The 18,773-nt window shown below is 40.6% G+C and overlaps 1 protein-coding gene across 1 annotated transcript in view; it reads right to left on the bottom strand.

Annotated features, from left to right (window-relative positions):
• LOC140729448 (N-acetyl-beta-glucosaminyl-glycoprotein 4-beta-N-acetylgalactosaminyltransferase 1-like) overlaps positions 1-18,773 on the bottom strand; it is an 813,083-nt gene that overhangs the window by 540,788 nt on the left and 253,522 nt on the right. Inside the window, exon 2 of the mRNA XM_073049203.1 lies at positions 15,220-15,335. Coding sequence (XP_072905304.1) covers positions 15,220-15,335 — 116 coding nt within the window. The remainder of the gene's footprint in view (positions 1-15,219; positions 15,336-18,773) is intronic.

The raw sequence follows: 18,773 nt of genomic DNA, 5'->3' as shown, positions 1-18,773 counted from the left end.
TCTCAATTTGGTTCAGAATGCTGGTGCTTGCTTTTATTGTTTACATGATCTGTGTTTTTGTTTCTCTATCTCTATGCATTGGGTTTTGGTCTTTTTGTAAATTGGGCTCTTTCAGGTTTCTTGCTTTGTGGCTGCTTGAAAGCAGACAAATCTCAAGGTTGTATAATTTATAAATTCTTTGATAATAAATGTACTTGATAACCTTTGAACTTTAACTCCATGCTTCTGATACACCTTATGCAAGGCTTGATTGACAACTTTTAGGTTAGGGATTTTTACGTGTTTGTTTTGCCAAGAAATGCCATAAAACTTTCTGTGGGCTGCAAAATTCAGAGGTGAAATAAAATTCCTTTCCATTAAATAACTTTAAGGGATTAACCATTTTAATATTTTTCCATGCACCTGAAAACCATTAATTGGCATGAAGTGCTCTTTCAGTTTCAATGCTGGAGTGTTTTTTTTTTTGAGGTACATTTATTTGAAAGAGTGTGACAGCAGAATTATGAAGGATCTTTCCACTGGTTAATACGTGAAGAAATTTATATTAGAATTGGAAGCATTAGGGGAGAGATTAGAAGACCTGCTTTCAGACAAAAGATGATTAAAATGGGGAGCAATAAATAGCTACAATATGAGCCAATTACATTTAATTGTTCATCAGATAACAATATAGCAAGTAAATGGAGTCAGTGTAGTAAACAGAATCTTCAAACCAAATATTCCAGGCTATTGAGTGCTTTGATGGCTAGGGAGGGTCCTGCATTTTACAAAGAATTATGTTACCTATAATGCAGAACAGACATCTACAAATTTGGTAACTTGTGAGAAAATGATAGAGAGATGTGGGAGAAGTATTTTTCATTTTCTTCCTCCTTTTTCCTTAATTTTGTTCTACAGTGCTCACTAGTGTCATCTAAATACAGTTTGTAATAGGTTACTGATCCAGATAATTCTTGCTCCGTGGATCCTTCTAGCTCTGTATTAATAGGACATTGTTGTCTGACCTTCTTGTCGTTGTCCTAACAGTGAAGAGTTTCTCAATTCATGTCATCAGGTATGATGTGCCTCCTGTTTGTGGTGACCTTTGGGCTTGGCTTCTCTGCAGCCTGACCTGACTGTGACTCTACTGTTTACATGCAGCTCCTCCCCTTCCACCAAATCTGAGGTAAGCTGCACCCCTTCCCTCAAAGTTGTTGCTTCTCTGCCAACTGTTCAGGTTTTTCTTCTGAATTGTGTCTATATAGTAACACTAGTGCTGATGTTCTTTGGCAACAGTACCAGGATGTGACCCAAAATACCTCTTTCCTCTTGACTACTTATCCTTGGATGCCTATTTTATAAAGCACTGGCCAGGATATTACAGTGAAAACATGAACTATCAGCTCACCACTGACTCTTAAGAACAAACTTAATGTTTTCTCCATGATCCTCCCGGAGGGAACTTACTGAAGCTGCTGGGATGAATCCTTGGGGGTGAAACCCTGCTTGGTACCCTTAATAGTAAATTTCTATACTTTCTATATACCCATAGTGAATTTGAAAATTGAACTTTGTTTGTTTTATATTGTAGAAAGAAGCAGTTTATTCTGCTGCATCCAATTCCTGTGTCCCTCTGCACCTTATGCATGTGCATGTGCAGAAGTTCGCTGATGACACGGCCATAGTAGGGTGTGTCAGGAATGGACAGGAGGAAGAGTATAGGAAACTGATACAGGACTTTGTGATATGGTGCAACTCAAACTACCTGCGTCTCAATATCACCAAGACCAAGGAGATGGTGGTGGACTTTAGGAGATCTAGGCCTCATATGGAGCCAGTGATCATTAATGGAGAATGTGTGGAGCAGGTTAAGACCTACAAGTATCTGGGAGTACAGTTAGACAAGAAGCTAGACTGGACTGCCAACATAGATGCCTTGTGCAGGAAGGCACAGAGTCGACTGTACTTCCTTAGAAGGTTGGCGTCATTCAATGTTTGTAGTGAGATGCTGAAGATGTTCTATAGGTCAGTTGTAGAGAGCGCCCTCTTCTTTGTGGTGGCATGTTGGGGAGGCAGCATTAAGAAGAGGGATGCCTCACGTCTTAATAAGCTGGTAAGGAAGGCGGGCTCTGTCGTGGGCAAAGTACTGGAGAGTATAACATCGGTAGCAGAGCGAAGGGCGCTGAGTAGGCTACGGTCAATTATGGAAAACCCTGAACATCCTCTACATAGCACCATCCAGAGACAGAGAAGCAGTTTCAGCGACAGGTTGCTATCGATGCAATGCTCCTCAGACAGAATGAAGAGATCAATACTCCCCAATGCCATTTGGCTTTACAATTCAACCGCCAGGAGTAAGATATGTTAAGGTGAAGGGGTTAGGACTCAATGTATTTAAGTAAACTACTTAAGAACTTTTTAAAAGCTATTATTAATGCTTTTTGAGAGGGTGATTTTAGATGCATATCATATTTTTACTGTATATTGTATGTAATTAGTTTTGCTACAATAAGTGTATGGGACATTGGAAAAAATGTTGAATTTCCCCATGGGGATGAATAAAGTATCTATCTATCTTATGACAAGGCTCAAATCCTCTCAGCCTATCTCCAACTACAGTTCTGCCCTAAACAGGGCTCCCATTGTCCACCCACCTCCAACTATCATGGCAGCAATTTGAGTTCAGGCTAGCAACAGCACTGCAGTTACAAGACAAGGCATGTCAGCAGCTTCAAACCATGTGTTTGAAAGAACTTCCAGGTTTTCTTTCACCAAATTTCATCAGGTGCAGTCGTGATTGCAAACAATGAATGCACTTCTCATGCCTTTAGAATAAGGACAACATTAGAACTGTTTCAGGAATTACTGAGGAAGCACAATGTGCAGAATGAGAGAAAAAAGAGACTTAACCATAGACTCTGCTGCTTCTGCTTTCCCTTCTCTGCACCCGGGGAGCACTGACTCCCAGCAATAACATATTAGAACATCCTTCCTTGTAACTGCAGTACTGTTGCTAGCCTAAACTCAATTTGCCTCTGACCTAGTTCTGGAGTCATAAGATAAGGTTCACAGCTTGCTTTTCCAACCTTTATTATGCCATGGACCAATATCTTCAAGCAAGGGGTCTATGGACCCCAGGTTGGGAACCCTTGGTTCACAGTTTTGGTTTAATACTGTTGGAAGTCTTATCATCCATCCATCAACCCCTTTACCCCATTTCTCTCACCAATGTCCTTGAATAGAAAATCCTCCAAAAACTAGTGGATACAGACCAGTCTGTCATAGGTAAAGCCCTCCCCACCATTGATCACATCTACATGGAGCGTTGTTGCAGGAAAGCAGCATCCACTATCAGCAACCCCTACCACCCAGTGCATGCTCTCTTCCCATTGCTGTCATTGGGAAGAAAGTACAGAAGCCCCTGGATCCACACCACCAGGTTCAGGAACAATTATTACCCCTCAACCATCAGGATCTTGAACCAGAGGGATAATTCCACTCAACTTAACTTGTTCCATCACTGAATTGTTCTCACGACCTATGGACTCACTTTCAAGGACTCTTCATCTCATGTTCTTGATATTTATTGATTTGGTTTAATTTTTTTTTCTTTTGTATTTGCACAGTTTATTATCTTTTGCACATTGGTTGCTTGTCTGAAGAAGAGTTCTGAAGAGGGTCTTGGCTTGAAATGTTGACTGTTTACTCCTTTCCATAGATGCAGCCTGACCTGCTGAGATCCTCCAGCATTTTGTGTGTATTGCTTTGGATTTCCAGCACCTGCAGATTTTCTCGTGTTTGTTGGTTGCTTGTCTGTCCTCTTGGATGCAGTCTTCCATTGATTCCGTTGAGGGTCTTGGATTTATTGAGTATACCCACAAGAAAATGAATCTAAGGATTCTATATGGTGACATCTCCTGTGTGTACATTGATAATAAATTTACTTTGTACCTTTGTCTTCTACTTCCATGATTGTTGGCACCCATGGTAAGTTTATTTTCTCTCAACTCCTCTCCAGCCATAGTACAGTCCAATCCAGGGTTCACACTGTTTCAGCATTTGTTTCCTCCCTCTTTAACAGCTTATCCCTAACACTTTCCTTTTATCACCTACCATCACCATCTGCCTTCCTACTTTTAGTGAAGATTTTATAGAATGATTAAATCCGTCAAAACAATCTCCGGTAGTGATAATTTTTCAGAGAAAATGAAAACAAAATGATATTCCTCTGCATTTTCCTTCCGTGTTGCTCATGCAGGTGTCCTGGGAATGAATCATTAATCCTGCTTGACTCCAGATTAATCCTCGGTGGTTGATAATCCTACTTCAAGAATACTTTCATTCTGAAGGCAAAATGTCACACTGAAGTGTGATTTTGGCAACATTTCTTCCTGTATTGGCTTTGCCATCAGACTAGCAGCTGGCAGCAATACGTGTCTTGAAAATACATCATTTAAGTTTTCAGAAGAGAGTGTAAGAAATTGACTTATTTAACAGATTGCTTCCGATGCATTGTTGGCAATGGGAGTGATGAAAAGATACCAGTTTTTAACCACAGTTTGTGCTGAGCTAACTCACCTCAACTAGAGCAACAGATATTGTGAGGTTACATTAGGCTGTTGAGCCACTCCTTGAGACTGACTGCTACACAGTGATGGGGGTGAACTTTACACAATAAGCCATGATCTGGAATACACTTTGCACAAAATTTAAAATTGCAAAAGGATTAGTAATTTTGAAAAGGAAATGAGGATTGAGCCAATTGTTAGGAATAATAGGATAATTCCACCAGAGAGCTGACACAGGCACAATGTTTGTGTGGCCTCCTTTTCCAGGGTAAAGGAAACAGGAGCAGGAGTATTCAAAACAGATCCCCTCCCTACTCCACCTTCCATTATCTCCTGGCTAAATTTCTACCTTACCACTCAGACTCTGTACTCCTTCCCTTCTTTCATTTCCAAAGGTTGATCTCAGAACTAAATGTGCTCAACAACTGTACTTGAGGGATACGGAATGACAAAAAATTACATAATTAACCAAAAATGCCTTACTTTAGAACTTAAAATCCCCAGTAATAAACAATAACACCCTGCTAACTTTCCAAACTACATGCTCCTGTATAAAAGCTTTTTAGGCTGGTATACTAAGAAAGAATTATATGTCGTTTATCTCGTGGAATGAAAAAAATGACTAAAATGAAATAAGAATATTGTATCACATTTATGATTTAACAAATGCATTCAGATGTAATAATAAAACTATTTGTCTACCAGATTATTAGAAGAAAATTGCAGGTAAGTATATCCCTTGGAAGAGATGTTGAGCAGGCTTCCTTCTTGCATAACCAAGGAGATGAAGATGGTTATGGATCAGGCTAGTATTATTGTGAGAAAGTTGTACATTTTCATCTTACCCTTGTGCAACTAAAACAAACAAAAGTATTTTATCACTGTTGTGATGGTGACTAAATGATGTGTTAGTAATAGTATTGATATATCAGTTCATACATCATTCCACAAATTTTCTTAGTTCTTTCCCCCAACATACGGTAATTTTATTCTCAGCAGCAAGCATTACAATATTTTCTGGCAGATTTATCTTATTAAGTTCAAATGAACATCTACGTGTCAATTGTAGTGTTTTCTCAAATGCATTAATGCACTGCAGATATATATTAAAAAGGGTAGTGGTTTATTTACGAGGAAGCACCTAACCTACATTCATGTTGAGACTTCCAGCTCCTGCTGCAGATGATGGGTTCCAGTCAGTGTCATTGTTACAAAGCAGGCAAACTACAACTCCCCAATATAACAGAATCACAGTGTGACCAGCAAAGACACATGAAATTCACATAGAAAGACAAAAACAAACTACAGAAGTTACGCTCTTGGTTCTGGATTTATGGTGACCAATGTCACCGCTGGCTGTCTAGAATAGCAACTCAAAGTTCAAAGGAAAGTTATTATCGAAGTACATAGAATATATGTCACCATATACTATCGTGAGATTCATTTTCTTGCAGGCATTCACAGTAGAACAAAGAAATATAGCAGAATGCAAAATACAAACTGTGCAAATACAAAGAAATGGCAGCAGCAAACAAGACTACCAAGGGTAACATCCTCCAGATAGTCCACAAAACTATTTCTTTCACTTCTTTTGTTCGTTCTAATGCAGTTCTAGCACTGTCAGAGCCTGTGATCTATAGTTTGAGAGTGTGTTTTCGGACCGATTGAGTGATCGGGCACTTTGCTACCTCTGAAAGAGGTATGTGACCTCATGGCCAAGAAACCACGAAGTTTGAGAGACTACTAGACAGGTATATGGAGGAATTTAAGGTGGGGGGTTATATGAGAGGCAGGGTTTGAGGGTCGGCACAACATTGTGGGCCGAAGGGCCTGTAATGTGCTGTACTATTCTATGTTCTATGTTCTATGTTCTATGTTAAGCCTAGGGACAGGGTGCAAGCCCAGGATCAGCACAATTGCTCACTGGTCTCGCTGGCTGAAGTGCTGAGGAAAATCAAAATCACCGAGGCAAGTGCCAAGTGCACTGTAAATCAACCTCTCGTTCACTGCACCTGGAGAAAGATGTCTGCATGTGACAGTCTCTCACTGTCAGAGGACGGTGCTGGAGTTTTTAGGTTTCATCGATGGGTTTGTGGATTGGATTCTTTGGTTCACAGTGCAATGTGTGTTTGGTTTCTGTTTGCTCCTTTTTCTAGTGTTAATTTGGGAAATTGTGAAGTGAGGCAGCCTGCAGATAATGAAGACTGAGCTAATCTGAATCATGGACTCTTTCAATTCTATGTTTTATATTCAGTGCTTCTCACTTGGTTTTTTTTGCTGCAATTTGGGTATTTTTTTCGCATTGGGGTAGGGGGGATGGTTGATGTTTTTCTTTGAGCAGGTTCCCTGGTTTTCTTTGCTTTGTGGCTGTCTGTGGGGAAGATGAATCTCAGGGTTGTATACTGCATACATACTTTGATAATCAGTGTACTTTTAATAAATAATACTGACAACATGAATTATAGAGTCCTTTGGTGTGGAAGCAGTTCAATGTTGAGTGAAGTTATCAACTCTGGTTAAGGAATGTGATGGTTGGAGGGTAATAACTGCTGTTGAACCTGGTGGTATGGGACTTAAGGCTCCTGCACCTCCTTTCTGATGGTAGCAGCCAGAAGAGAGTATGGTGCCTGATGATGGATGCTGTTTTCTTGTGGCAACCTTCTTTGTAAATGTGCTCAATGTTGGGGAGTGTTTTATCTGTAATGGTCTGGGCTGTGTCCACTACTTTAGTTGGCTTTTCTGTTGTTGAGCATTGGTGCTTCCTTACCAGGCTGTGATGCACCCAGCCAGGATACTGTCCACTGTGCATCTATAGAAATGTTTGTCAAAGTTTTAGATGATGTGCTGAATATGGACAAACTTCTAAGAAAATAGAGGGATTGGTACATCTTCCTTGTGACAGCACTAATGTGCTGGTTCCTGGACAGATTCTCAGAAATAAAAACACCAAATAACTTTAAACTTAGTGATCCTCTCCATCTCCAACCCTCTAATGAGGAGCCCTGCTTTTATTTCCTGTAGTCAATATTCCACTGTTTGGTTTTGCTCACGTTGAGTGAGAGGTTGTTGTTGTGGCACCATTCAGCCAGATTTTCATTCTCCCTCCAATATGCTGATCCATCACCAGTAGTTATGGAATGCCATTAAACGAGGTTAAAATAATTTACTTCTGCCGGTATACCGATGGTAAGTATGAGTCCTACCCAATTTCAAACAATCAGTCTTGATGCAAAATTAATATATTGCAACTAGAATTGAATGTGAATGTACTATTTACAAATGCACTTGTAAATAAAGAGACACACAAACTTACATTCAGGGTTGTTGGAAGCTCTAAGGAAGAATGGGGGTAATTTTAAATTCCCACAGTAGATGAACTTGGATCAATTGGAACATTAAAATATTAGATATCAGAAACAAGGACCCAACCATCATCAGCAGCACTATCACTTAAGGTAAATTGAGTAAGATCAGTCTGCTCTCAGAAGTAAGTTACTTCCTAAATCATTTTTTTAAATTAACAAGATTTTATTTCAATCCATATTAGATATCCGTCAGATAAAAATAAACCATGAGACAGGTATCTTAACAATCGGAGGGCCGTTGGTCTAACTTACCTGTAAACTGTCCTCCAATTCCAAGCCAACCTATGACAACATCCCTTACCATGTCTCTGTATCCTACAATCACCAAACACTATTTATGTAACACCAGCCATCAACCTTTTCTCCCATACAACCTGACCATTAACCACTTACATTTCCCAGCATACCAGCTCCTTCTCCCTTCCAGTCAATGATCGTTGGCCACTCTGCAATCACTTCCACCCTTGCAGTCACACTCCTTTCCTCACTCATAGATATTTATCCTCAACCGCCACTAACTCTCCCACTCCGGTGTCTCTGCCTTGCGCCCCAGGATATCCTGCCAACAAATCTGACAACCTGTCAGTCTAGCTGCCTCCAGACTGGTGAATATTTAAAAAGAAAATGCACACACAATGTTCCAAGCTTGGACCTATCTCCTCCAGCTTCAGTGAGTATCAGTGCCAATGATAATGAGGAACTCGAAGATTTACAGGAGGTCACAAGGATTACAGCATTACAGAAGGCAATCAAACAGACCAGAGGCAGGAGCAAAGTCAGCTATTTCAACCTACACGAGGAAATCTGCAGATGCTGGAAATTCAAGCAACGCACACAAAATGCTGGTGGAACGCAGCAGGCCAGGCAGCATCTATAAGGAGAAGCACTGTCGACGTTTCAGACCGAGACCCTTCGTCAGGACTAACTGAAAGGAAAGATAGTAAGAGATTTGAAAGTAGGAGGAGGAGGGGGAAATGCGAAATGATAGGAGAAGACCAGAGGGGGTGCGGTGAAGCTGAGAGCCAGAAAGGTGAATGGCAAAAGGGATACAGAACTGGATAAGGGAAAGGATCATGGGACGGGAGGCCTCGGGAGAAAGAAAGGGGGAGGGGAGCACCAGAGGGAGATGGAGAACAGGCAGAGTGATGGGTAGAAAGAGAGAGAGAATAAATAAATAAATACATACATAAAAAGTGGGGGGGAAGCTAAATATATCAGAGATGCGGTAAGAAGGGGAGGAAGGGCATTAACAGAAGTTAGAGAAGTCAATGTTCATGCCATCAGGTTGGAGGCTACCCAGCCGATATATAAGGTGTTGTTCCTCCAACCTGACTCCACACTCAGGTTGGAGGAACAACACCTTATATACCGGCTGGGTAGCCTCCAACCTGATGGCATGAACATTGACTTCTCTAACTTCCGTTAATGCCTTTCATCCCCTTCTTACCCCATCCCTGATATATTTAGTTTTCTCCCCCACATTGTTTCTTTTTAAATTAATTAATTAATTTATTCTCTCTCTCTCTTTCTGCCCATCACTCTGCCTATTCTCCATCTCCCTCTGGTGCTCCCCTCCCCCTTTCTTTCTCCCTAGATCTCCCGTCCCATGATCCTTTCCCTTCTCCAGCTCTGTATCCCTTTTGCCAATCACCTTTCCGGCTCTCAGCTTCACCCCACCTCCTCTGGTCTTCTCCTATCATTTCGCATTTCCCCCTCCCCCTCCTACTTTCAAATCTTTTACTATCTTTCCTTTCAGTTAGTCCTGACGAAGGGTCTCGGCCCGAAACATCGACAGTACTTCTCCTTATAGATGCTGCCTGACCTGCTGTGTTCCACCAGCATTTTGTGTGTGTTATTTCAACCTACCTCCACCACTGTGGCATTAAACTGAAGTGGAGAAAATAAAAAATGGACCACATTTGAAACTGGCAGTCTAACAAATCACATTGTCCCCCACCTGTTAGGGTAGTTTAAAGTTACTCTTAAACGGTTTCAATATCCATCAAAGGAGAAGTTCAGAGTGGCCTTTGGTGGAAAATTAACCCTATGGATAGGAACAAAGGCACTGGCTTAGCTTTCACCTTTTGAGAAATAAGCTCAGAACATTGCACAATGCAAGGATAAGGTCACATCTGCTGGCGTGCAAGAGTATCAGTCCCACAAAGCCACTTCATTCCACTTGTCAGTGTCACTCAGAGAGGATGCGAGGAAGCGGTTGTCAGACATATCACCATGATGTAGTCAGGGGCTAATTATAATCCTGCGGCAAAAGAAGTCTAAATGCACAGTTGACCTGCATAACTTCGAAACTGAATCTTCTGAGATTTGTTAGCAAGTGGAATGTATTCCATTCTCAGTATCTTTTACTTTCACCAAAATACTTTTTGCATTAATAAAACTAACAGCAAATCTATTTTTTTATATAAAGAAACTTCCTACTTCAGAATAGCTGGGACGGTATGTCATTTTATAATCACAGAATTTCAGATTGCATCACATGAGTGTTCACAGAGCTAAACCCGTTCCTCAGCTGAGATTAAGCATCCATAAGTGTGGCTGAATCTCCTCTGTGAGAATTACGCTCACAATGTCAGTGAATGCCACCCAGAATTTTGTGATTATGGAGTTAGGCACAGTTGATTGATTATGTGTCATTGCAGCTTTAGTCTGAGCAAGTACCCTGCCATCAACAGAACATGGGAGCCCTCTATGCAAATAAGGTCACTGTCATTAGATTGTCAACACAAGACTGAACAACAGCAAAGAGACAAAAATCGTTAAGAATGTAGTTAATTAAAGAAGTTTTTTCCCACTTACTAATGCAAAATGATAAAGAGGTTTGTTTGCTCACAGTGGTATTTTAATGTTTACATTAGTGATGCAAGCATGGAGTGGCATGTGTTCGAATTAGTGTGGTCTGTTTGCTTCTGTGACTAGGTGAGCATTTTGAAGTTGTGTTCCACCTCAATTCCCACATTTCAACAGTACTTCATTGGTGGGAGAGCACTTTATCATATTTGAAACTGTGCAATGCACTGTGTAAATGTAAGTTCTTTATTTTGAAAGGGGCATCTTCGAATGAGCAAGATGAGTGCCCTGCAGTTCAAATAGCAGGTGTTTGAAAATTCCAATACAGAGATGATTCTCAAAGAGGAGATTCAGTCATACCTGTGGATGAGAATTGGGGAACAGATTTACTGCTGTAAATATCCATGTGATGCTACCTTAAGTCTGGTGGTGATAACATAGAACATTGTCCCATTAATTCCAAAAGAAGATTTATTTTATTAAATAGATTGATTATTTTTAACATTTGAGCACCAGGTAATATAAGGTTTGCCTTTCTTCCTACTTTTTAGAGTTGGCACATACATTCCCAAAACAATCACTTGTGAGAATAATGCAATAACTAGCTCAGGGGGGTTATTTATTTTAGTGCAGCAATAAATATGGTCAAGTTTGTGCTTGGGCTTTATTCAGAGAGCACAGCAAGATTAAAGGAAAAGTAGTTCAGAGAGTATTGCATCTGCCATTGACCATTAATTTATCATTAATCATTTACCCTTGAGTGTTTGCATTTTGCTGATTGCCTCCCTACTCCCTCTTTATAAATTTAGATTCTTGTCTTCAGATTGTAATTCTGACTGAATCCTAGCTGGAGAGGAACCAACTGCATTTCAGACACTGAGCAATGGAAAAGATCCTGCAATTCTGAAATAACATGTTTAGAGAGTCAGACAGTAGCTGTGGAGAGAGTAAAATAGAGGTAACATTCAAGTCCATGGCCTTTCATCAGAACCTTGTTTTTCTCTCCACAGCTGCTGTTTGACCGACTCAATATTTCCAGTATTCTGGTTTTGAGGCAGGAAGCACTGAAGACATGAATACAATAATTTTCTGTTTCACTACCAGAGACTGAGAATAAAACTGAATAAATTTCCAAATATGTGAAACTACCGTCTCGTGACCCTAAGGCTAAGCACAGCTCAAATGCCACCTATAAATTTGCAGATGACACCATTGTTGTGGTAAAATCTCAGGTGGTGACAAGGAGGGGTACAAGTGTGAGATAGATCGGCTGGTTGAATGGTGTCGCAACAACCTTGTACTCAATGTCAGCAAGACAAAGGAATTGATTGCAAAGTCAGGAGAACACACACCAGTCCTTTTGGAGGAGTCAGCAGTGGAAAGAGTTCAAGCTCCTGGTGTCAACATTTTGGCAGATCTGTCCAGAGCCCAACACATTGTTGCGATCATGAAGACAGGATGCCAGGAGTTTGAGGAGATTTGGTGTATCCCCAAACACTCTTGCCAAGTTTCTACAGATGTATAATGGAGAGCATTCTGATTCTGAGAGCATTCAAAGAAGGCATTCAGGACTCTCATGATCCAGGCCATGACTCCATCAGGACAGAAGTACAGGAACCTCAGTGATTCAGAGGCAGCTTCTTCCCCTCTGCCATCAGATTTCTAAACCATCCATGAACACTAGCTCATATTCTTTTTATTGTACAATGTATTTATTTTGTAATTTATAGTCATTTGATATCTCTGCATTGTCTGCCTTAAAACAACTAATTTCATATCATATAATCAACCTCATTCTAAAGATGTACACAATGTGTTTTGAGGTAGTTTAAAGAAAGCAATGACATACAGGAAGTCGCTCTCCTTCTATGTTAGAACTCCCCACCTAATCACAGTCTTCGTAACCATATCAGAGAAGAGTGGAAGAAGAAAAGGCTTGCATTCATATTGTGCCATCACAACCTCAAAATCTCAAGATGTTTGACATTCAATAAAACTATTCACAAGTGTGCAGCAGGTAATTTATGCACTGCATATTTACATAATAGTGAGTTTAAAATGACCAAAATAATTGGTTTGCAATGACGATCAAGGTATAATTATTTAACAGAATAGAAAGTACAATTCTTCCACTCATCTTTATAATAATGTGGTGAGGAATTTTACATCCAACTGTGAGAACATCTGAGAAGGTGTATTCAACTAAAGCAGCACTCTATCAAGGCCACACTTGGGGTATTGCCCTGGTGTCCACTTCCTCTTCACCACCACTCTCCCCCATCTGGAGGAAGTGGTCCTCACCTCCATAATTTCTCCTTCAGCTCCTCCTACTTTCTTCAAACAAAAGGTGTAACCAAGGGGATTTGCATGGGTCCTGCTATGCCTACCTTTTTGTTGGCTACATGGACTATTCTATGTTCCAAGTCTACACCAGTATTGCTCCCCAATTCTTCCTACACTGCATCAACGACTGCATTGGTGCTGCTTCCTGCACCCATGCTAAGCTCGTTGTCTTCATCAACTTTCTCCCCAACCTCCACCCTGCCCTCAAATTTACTTGGTCTATTTCCGACACCTCTCTCCACTTTCTCTATCTCTCTTTCTCTTAGAGACAGCTTATCTACTGATTAGTACTATAAACTTATGGATTCTCACAGCTAGCTAGATTATACCTCTTTCCACCCTGTCACTTGTGAAAATTCCATCCCCTTCTCTCAGTTCCTCCAATTCTACCACATCTGCTTTTCATTCCAGAACTAACAAGATGTCTTCCTTCTTCAAAGAAAGGGACTTTCCTTCCTCCACCATCAACACAGCCCTCTGTTGCTGGGATGAGGCCACACTCAAGTTGGAGGAGCAACACCTTATATTCTGTCTGGGTAGCCTTCAAGCTGATGGCATGAATATCAATTTCTCAAACTTCTGGTAATTGCCCCTCCCCACTCTCTTTAACCATACTCCATTCCTATTTTCCTCTCTCATCTCATCTTACCTGCCCATCACTTCTCTCTGGTGCGCTTCCGTCTTCCCTTTCTTCCATGGCCTTCTGTCCTCTCTATGAGATTCCACCTTTTCCAGCTCTTTACTTCAACCTTCCCCTCTCCTGGTTTCACCTATCACCTACTACCTTGTAGTTTTTCCTCCCACCCTCCACCTTCTTATTCTGAATTCTCAACCTTTTTCTCCTGTCTTGATGAAGGCTCTCGGCCCAAAACATTGACTGTACTCTTTTCCATAGAGTTCCTCACCATTTTGTGCGTGTTGCTTGGATTTCCAGCACCTGAAGATTTTCTCATGTTAGTAGTTCCCCCGACCACATTCTTTTCTTATTTATTAAGATTTTATTGAAACTAATCTAAAATCCCAAGTGCCTTTTGAAGCTTCTTTCTTCATTTGTGGATTATTCCTTCTCACCCCATCCTCTACCCTACCTCCTCAACTGTGTCTGTTTCACTTCTCATCATTTTGTTCCCTCCTCTCACACTCTTCCCTCCCAAATAAAGAGAGAGTTCACTCTACTCTCACTTCTCTTCTAGTAGCCTCTACTTTCACTAAACTACTGTTATTTCTGACACCTCCATGTGTTAAGGTGTCACAACTGTAACATCGACACCACACATCTTCCACTTACAAGGTTCCAAATAAGCCAAACCTGCTGAGATCCATCTCTATCAAAGCCCATGCCCTTTCTCATGGTGGCTTCCTGTGTAGGTAAATATAATAAAAATGCTTTTATTTCCTTGCTTCACATCATCCGGGGGCAACCCTCTTCACTATTTTGAATTCAAGAACCTTTATTTATTTTTCTACTCATTCACTCACAAGACATCACCTTTTTTTCTTTCTTCCTCTATTTTCTTTCCTTCTAACTCTCTCCTAAGCTTGGAAATCATTATTTCCTAGTCTGCTTCATCTTACCACCAACTCTTTTCACTTCTGCTGAGGTCCTGGGGTATTGCTCTTGGACACTGTGCCTGCATTTTGTTGCATTTATTTATATCAAAATGAACAAAAAACATCAATCTGTATAACACTTCAATACCACTCCCAAAACTTCACAAAATGCTTTACAATTAATAATAGAATAGAAGTTTTCACAAATAATTAAGATTTTTAATTTGATTGAAGTAATTAATCTTAGACAGAATTGATGCTGCTGTGCTACACCACATTGTGGCTTCCTTCTTGGTCTCTCCAGAATTCCCTCAATCCACTTGCCTGGTTCCTACATTAATTGGAACCCAGAAGGGGTGAATACATTAACTTCTTACTGAGCTTTGTTACAGCAAGTTCAATATCATTTAGATGAATGGAGTTTCTGTTTTAGAAACTCATACCTTTCTCTGTTTCACGGAAATGTGGATGATTAGGGAATTTACCTTGCAGAGAATGGGGAAAGTAATTTGCTATGACTGTGCCACTGTAACTTAAGGTACATAGATAATTGCAGTGCAGACTTGATATATCACTGTCGAGGAGACAGTTGAGAATTCACTTACCATCTGTTCCTCTTCCTGACTGTCACTGGAGTCGTCAATCTTTCTCTGGTCGGACGCAGCATGGATAGAGCCAGCCCTCCTGCCGGTATCTGTGGCCTCATTCAGCTTCTCTGCATCTGCAAAGGAATCAGCAGTGGGGAGAATGAGCAGCCAAAGACTGACACAGCTGCAAAGGAAGGCCCAAATTACTTTCTCACTGCAATGTGCTTCAGAAAGCAGAGAAAACATATTTTCCCCATGTTCACCCTTACAATGTGACACACCATCAAATCCTTAGTCTAACCATTGAATGGTATATGTATATCACTCACTCAAATCGCCAGAAAGTTGGGAGTAATTTATTTTGAATCTCAGGTAAACCTTTGCTTGTTAAGAAATAACTGTAAGCTCCAGTATTTCAGCTGCAAGCAAATCTGGGTACACTTCATTCACTTATATATCCCAGTGCTTTAGAAGCATAAAACTAATGAAGGCTATTTCAGTTTGTCAGATCATAAAATTTATACTTTATATACTATTGATTATGTAGATCTGAAGTATAGCAATTGCCTTTTGAAAGTTATAACATTTTCTCTTCCGTATTTCCTTCTTAGTCCCAAATTCCTCAATGTCCCACCCATCGCCATATCCGCACCTCCTTCCATCCCTCTCCCAGTGCTCCTCCAATTTTTGTCTCTTGTGCAACCTTGAATTTCAGTGTGGATGTGATTTTTATCTGCCGTCTATCCGAAGTTCTGGAGTCCCTTCTTTCAATGTTTCCTTCTTCTTTAACATTTCCCTTAAAGTGAATATTTTCTGAGCAACCTTTTGATCACCTTAAATTTCTTATAGTGTGCTCTTCATCTTGGTACATTTTGTGAAAGGTGCTATATAAATGTAAGTTCCTGCTGTTACTAATTTAATACAGAGGCTGTTGTGCAAATGTAGATTTGTTATTTTATACAATGTGCTCATTTTCTCACCATTAAGACTCTTAATGACATTCTATACTGGATAAAATATCCCTTTGGATCCCGACTGTTATGATGAACTGTCAGCCTCTCAGTGTAAATATTCTTACTCCTCAGAGAGTCCTTACCATTCAGATGGCAAATTCCATTCATCACCCTTCTCTGTACCCATATCAGAATCTTCCTCATACTATCTTTGTGCAGGTTTTTGATCCACTCCATTCCTATTATTAGCCGGACAAGAAAATTGTAGGATTGGCTCCTGAAGTCTAAATTATGCTCTGTAATGTAATCCGGAACAGGTATAATTTCATAATGTGCGAATACAGCAGCAGAGCTGGGATCTTAACGGATGATCCAAAAACACATATTCACAACTAAAATCAATTGGTCCAAAATCAAATCAAGTGGCCACTGAGAAATTAAAATTAGACCAATTTAATCAATTTAGAATAAAAAGGGAATATCAGTAATAGTGACTGTTGAAAAAAGTAAAATTAACACCTTCTTGGGAAGAAAATCTATCACCCTTATTCGTCTAGGCCCTCAGCAAAGTGGTTGGTTCTTAATTGTCCTGGAGCAAGTCATTTATCTCAAAGGAAATTATGGATGAGCAATAAATGCTGCCTTTGTATGTGACACTCACAGCCAGGCAAAGAGATAAAATTAAACCACAAGTAAAAGCCTAACTGGCTTACCTGCTAGTATCTTTTTAAAGCACTCAGTAGTGGTACAGCTGAGACCATGTGAGATTTTCAAGTGCAATCCCGTTCTAACCTCACCAATAAACTCTTTGCACTGGCACATCATCTTCATTTTTAACAAGTTTTAATAAACAAAGAAAATGGCTCAACCAGATCTAAAAGAGTAACACCTCTGCATATCTCAGTCATTAGAAGATGTTGGGAAGAATTTTCATGTAAGGTACTGAATACTTTACAAAATAAGGAAGTATCTGAGATTGGTTGAAAAGTTCAAAGTACATTATCAAGTATGTATACATTACTCAAGCTTGAGATTTGTCTCCTTACAAACAGCTGCAAACCAAAGAAACCCAAAAGATCCCATTAAGAAAGAAGACAGTCAAATACCCAAGGTGAAGAGAAAAAACAATAAATTATGCAAATAAGCACAAGCAAATAGCATTCTGAATTGAAGTCCACCCACAGACCCTTAGTTCAGTACAGGGTGGAGCAGCGAGCTGAACTGACCCATCTCTTGCCTCAGGCCCCGATACCCTGACCTTTTCAATCTGGCCCAGTGCATAAATCGTCGTCTAAACAATGGGTTCTGTCACCTTGATACACTCTGGGGCTTGCACCCCTCTGCCTCAATTCAGCCTGTACCAACCTTTCCAATTCAGCACAGCACTTCCAAACATTGGGTTCTGTTACCTTGATACACTCTGGGGCTTGCACCCATCTGCCTCAATTCTGCCTGCACCGAACCCTTCTGATTCAGACCAACGTTTAAATAAATCGAACTCAGGTCTTCCTCACTCATGGTTACCTGTGTGCTGCCCCTTCCATATTCCGTATCATTTACCAGCAAAAGTGTGGCTAACAAAGTATTTAGTTGTTTTCTTGTTTCATCGGCCACCAGCCAGAAGTTGATGAGATTCATAAGCACCATCTTAAACCAGAATCAAGCAGAAAACATCAAACGTTGTTGAGGCCCAACTTGGGTTTTAAAATTTAAGGATTTTAGGAACCTGGAATATCTGGAACCAGACCTGGAATATCTAGCAGTTAAGTGCTGTCCTTTTTACATACCATGGGAGTTCTCTGGGGTCATTTTGGTAGCAGTATACATTCCACCTGAAGCCAATGTCAATCAGGCAATAATCTCAGCAATGGGATCAACATGCATGAAACAGCGCATTCTAATGCCTTCAGCATTGTTTTGGGAAATTTTAACCAGGCCAGTCTGAAAAAAAAAATCACTAAGCAATTACCATCAATAGATCACTTGCAATACTAGAGGAGACAACACATTGGACCAGTGCTACACCACCATCAAGAATGCCTACCGTGCTATTCCACACCCTCACTTCGGGAAGTCTGAACATCTAGCTGTACTTCTACTCCCTGAGTATAGGCAGAGACTGAAGACTGCAGCACCAGTAGTGAGGACCAAGAAGGTGTGGACAAGGGAAGCACAGGAGCGCCTGCAGGACTGCTTTGAATCGGTGGACTGGACTGTATTCAGGGATTCACCTTCGAACCTGGATGAGTATGCTGCAGTTGTTACCGACTTCATTAAAACCTGTGTGGATGAGTGTGTGCCTACAAAGACTTACTGTACATTCCCAAACCAAAAGTCATGGATGAACCAGGAGGTACGTCGTCTGCTGAAGGCTAGATCTGTGACATTCAGTCTGGCAACCCAGGCCTGAACCAGAAAACCAGGTATGATTTGCAGAGGGCTATTTCAAGGGTGAAGAGACAATTTCGAATCAGGTTGGAGGTGACATCGGATGCACAGCAATTCTGGCAGGGTCTGCAAGACATTACTTCCTACAAAGTGAAACCCAGTAGCATGAATGGCAGTGATGCTTCAATACCAGATGAACTCAATGCCTTCTATGCCCGCTTTGAAAGGGAG

Source organism: Hemitrygon akajei, chromosome 6 (genome assembly GCF_048418815.1).
Source record: "Hemitrygon akajei chromosome 6, sHemAka1.3, whole genome shotgun sequence".
In the NCBI taxonomy this organism is placed as follows: domain Eukaryota; kingdom Metazoa; phylum Chordata; class Chondrichthyes; order Myliobatiformes; family Dasyatidae; genus Hemitrygon; species Hemitrygon akajei.
This window is presented reverse-complemented; position numbering and strand designations above follow the sequence as displayed.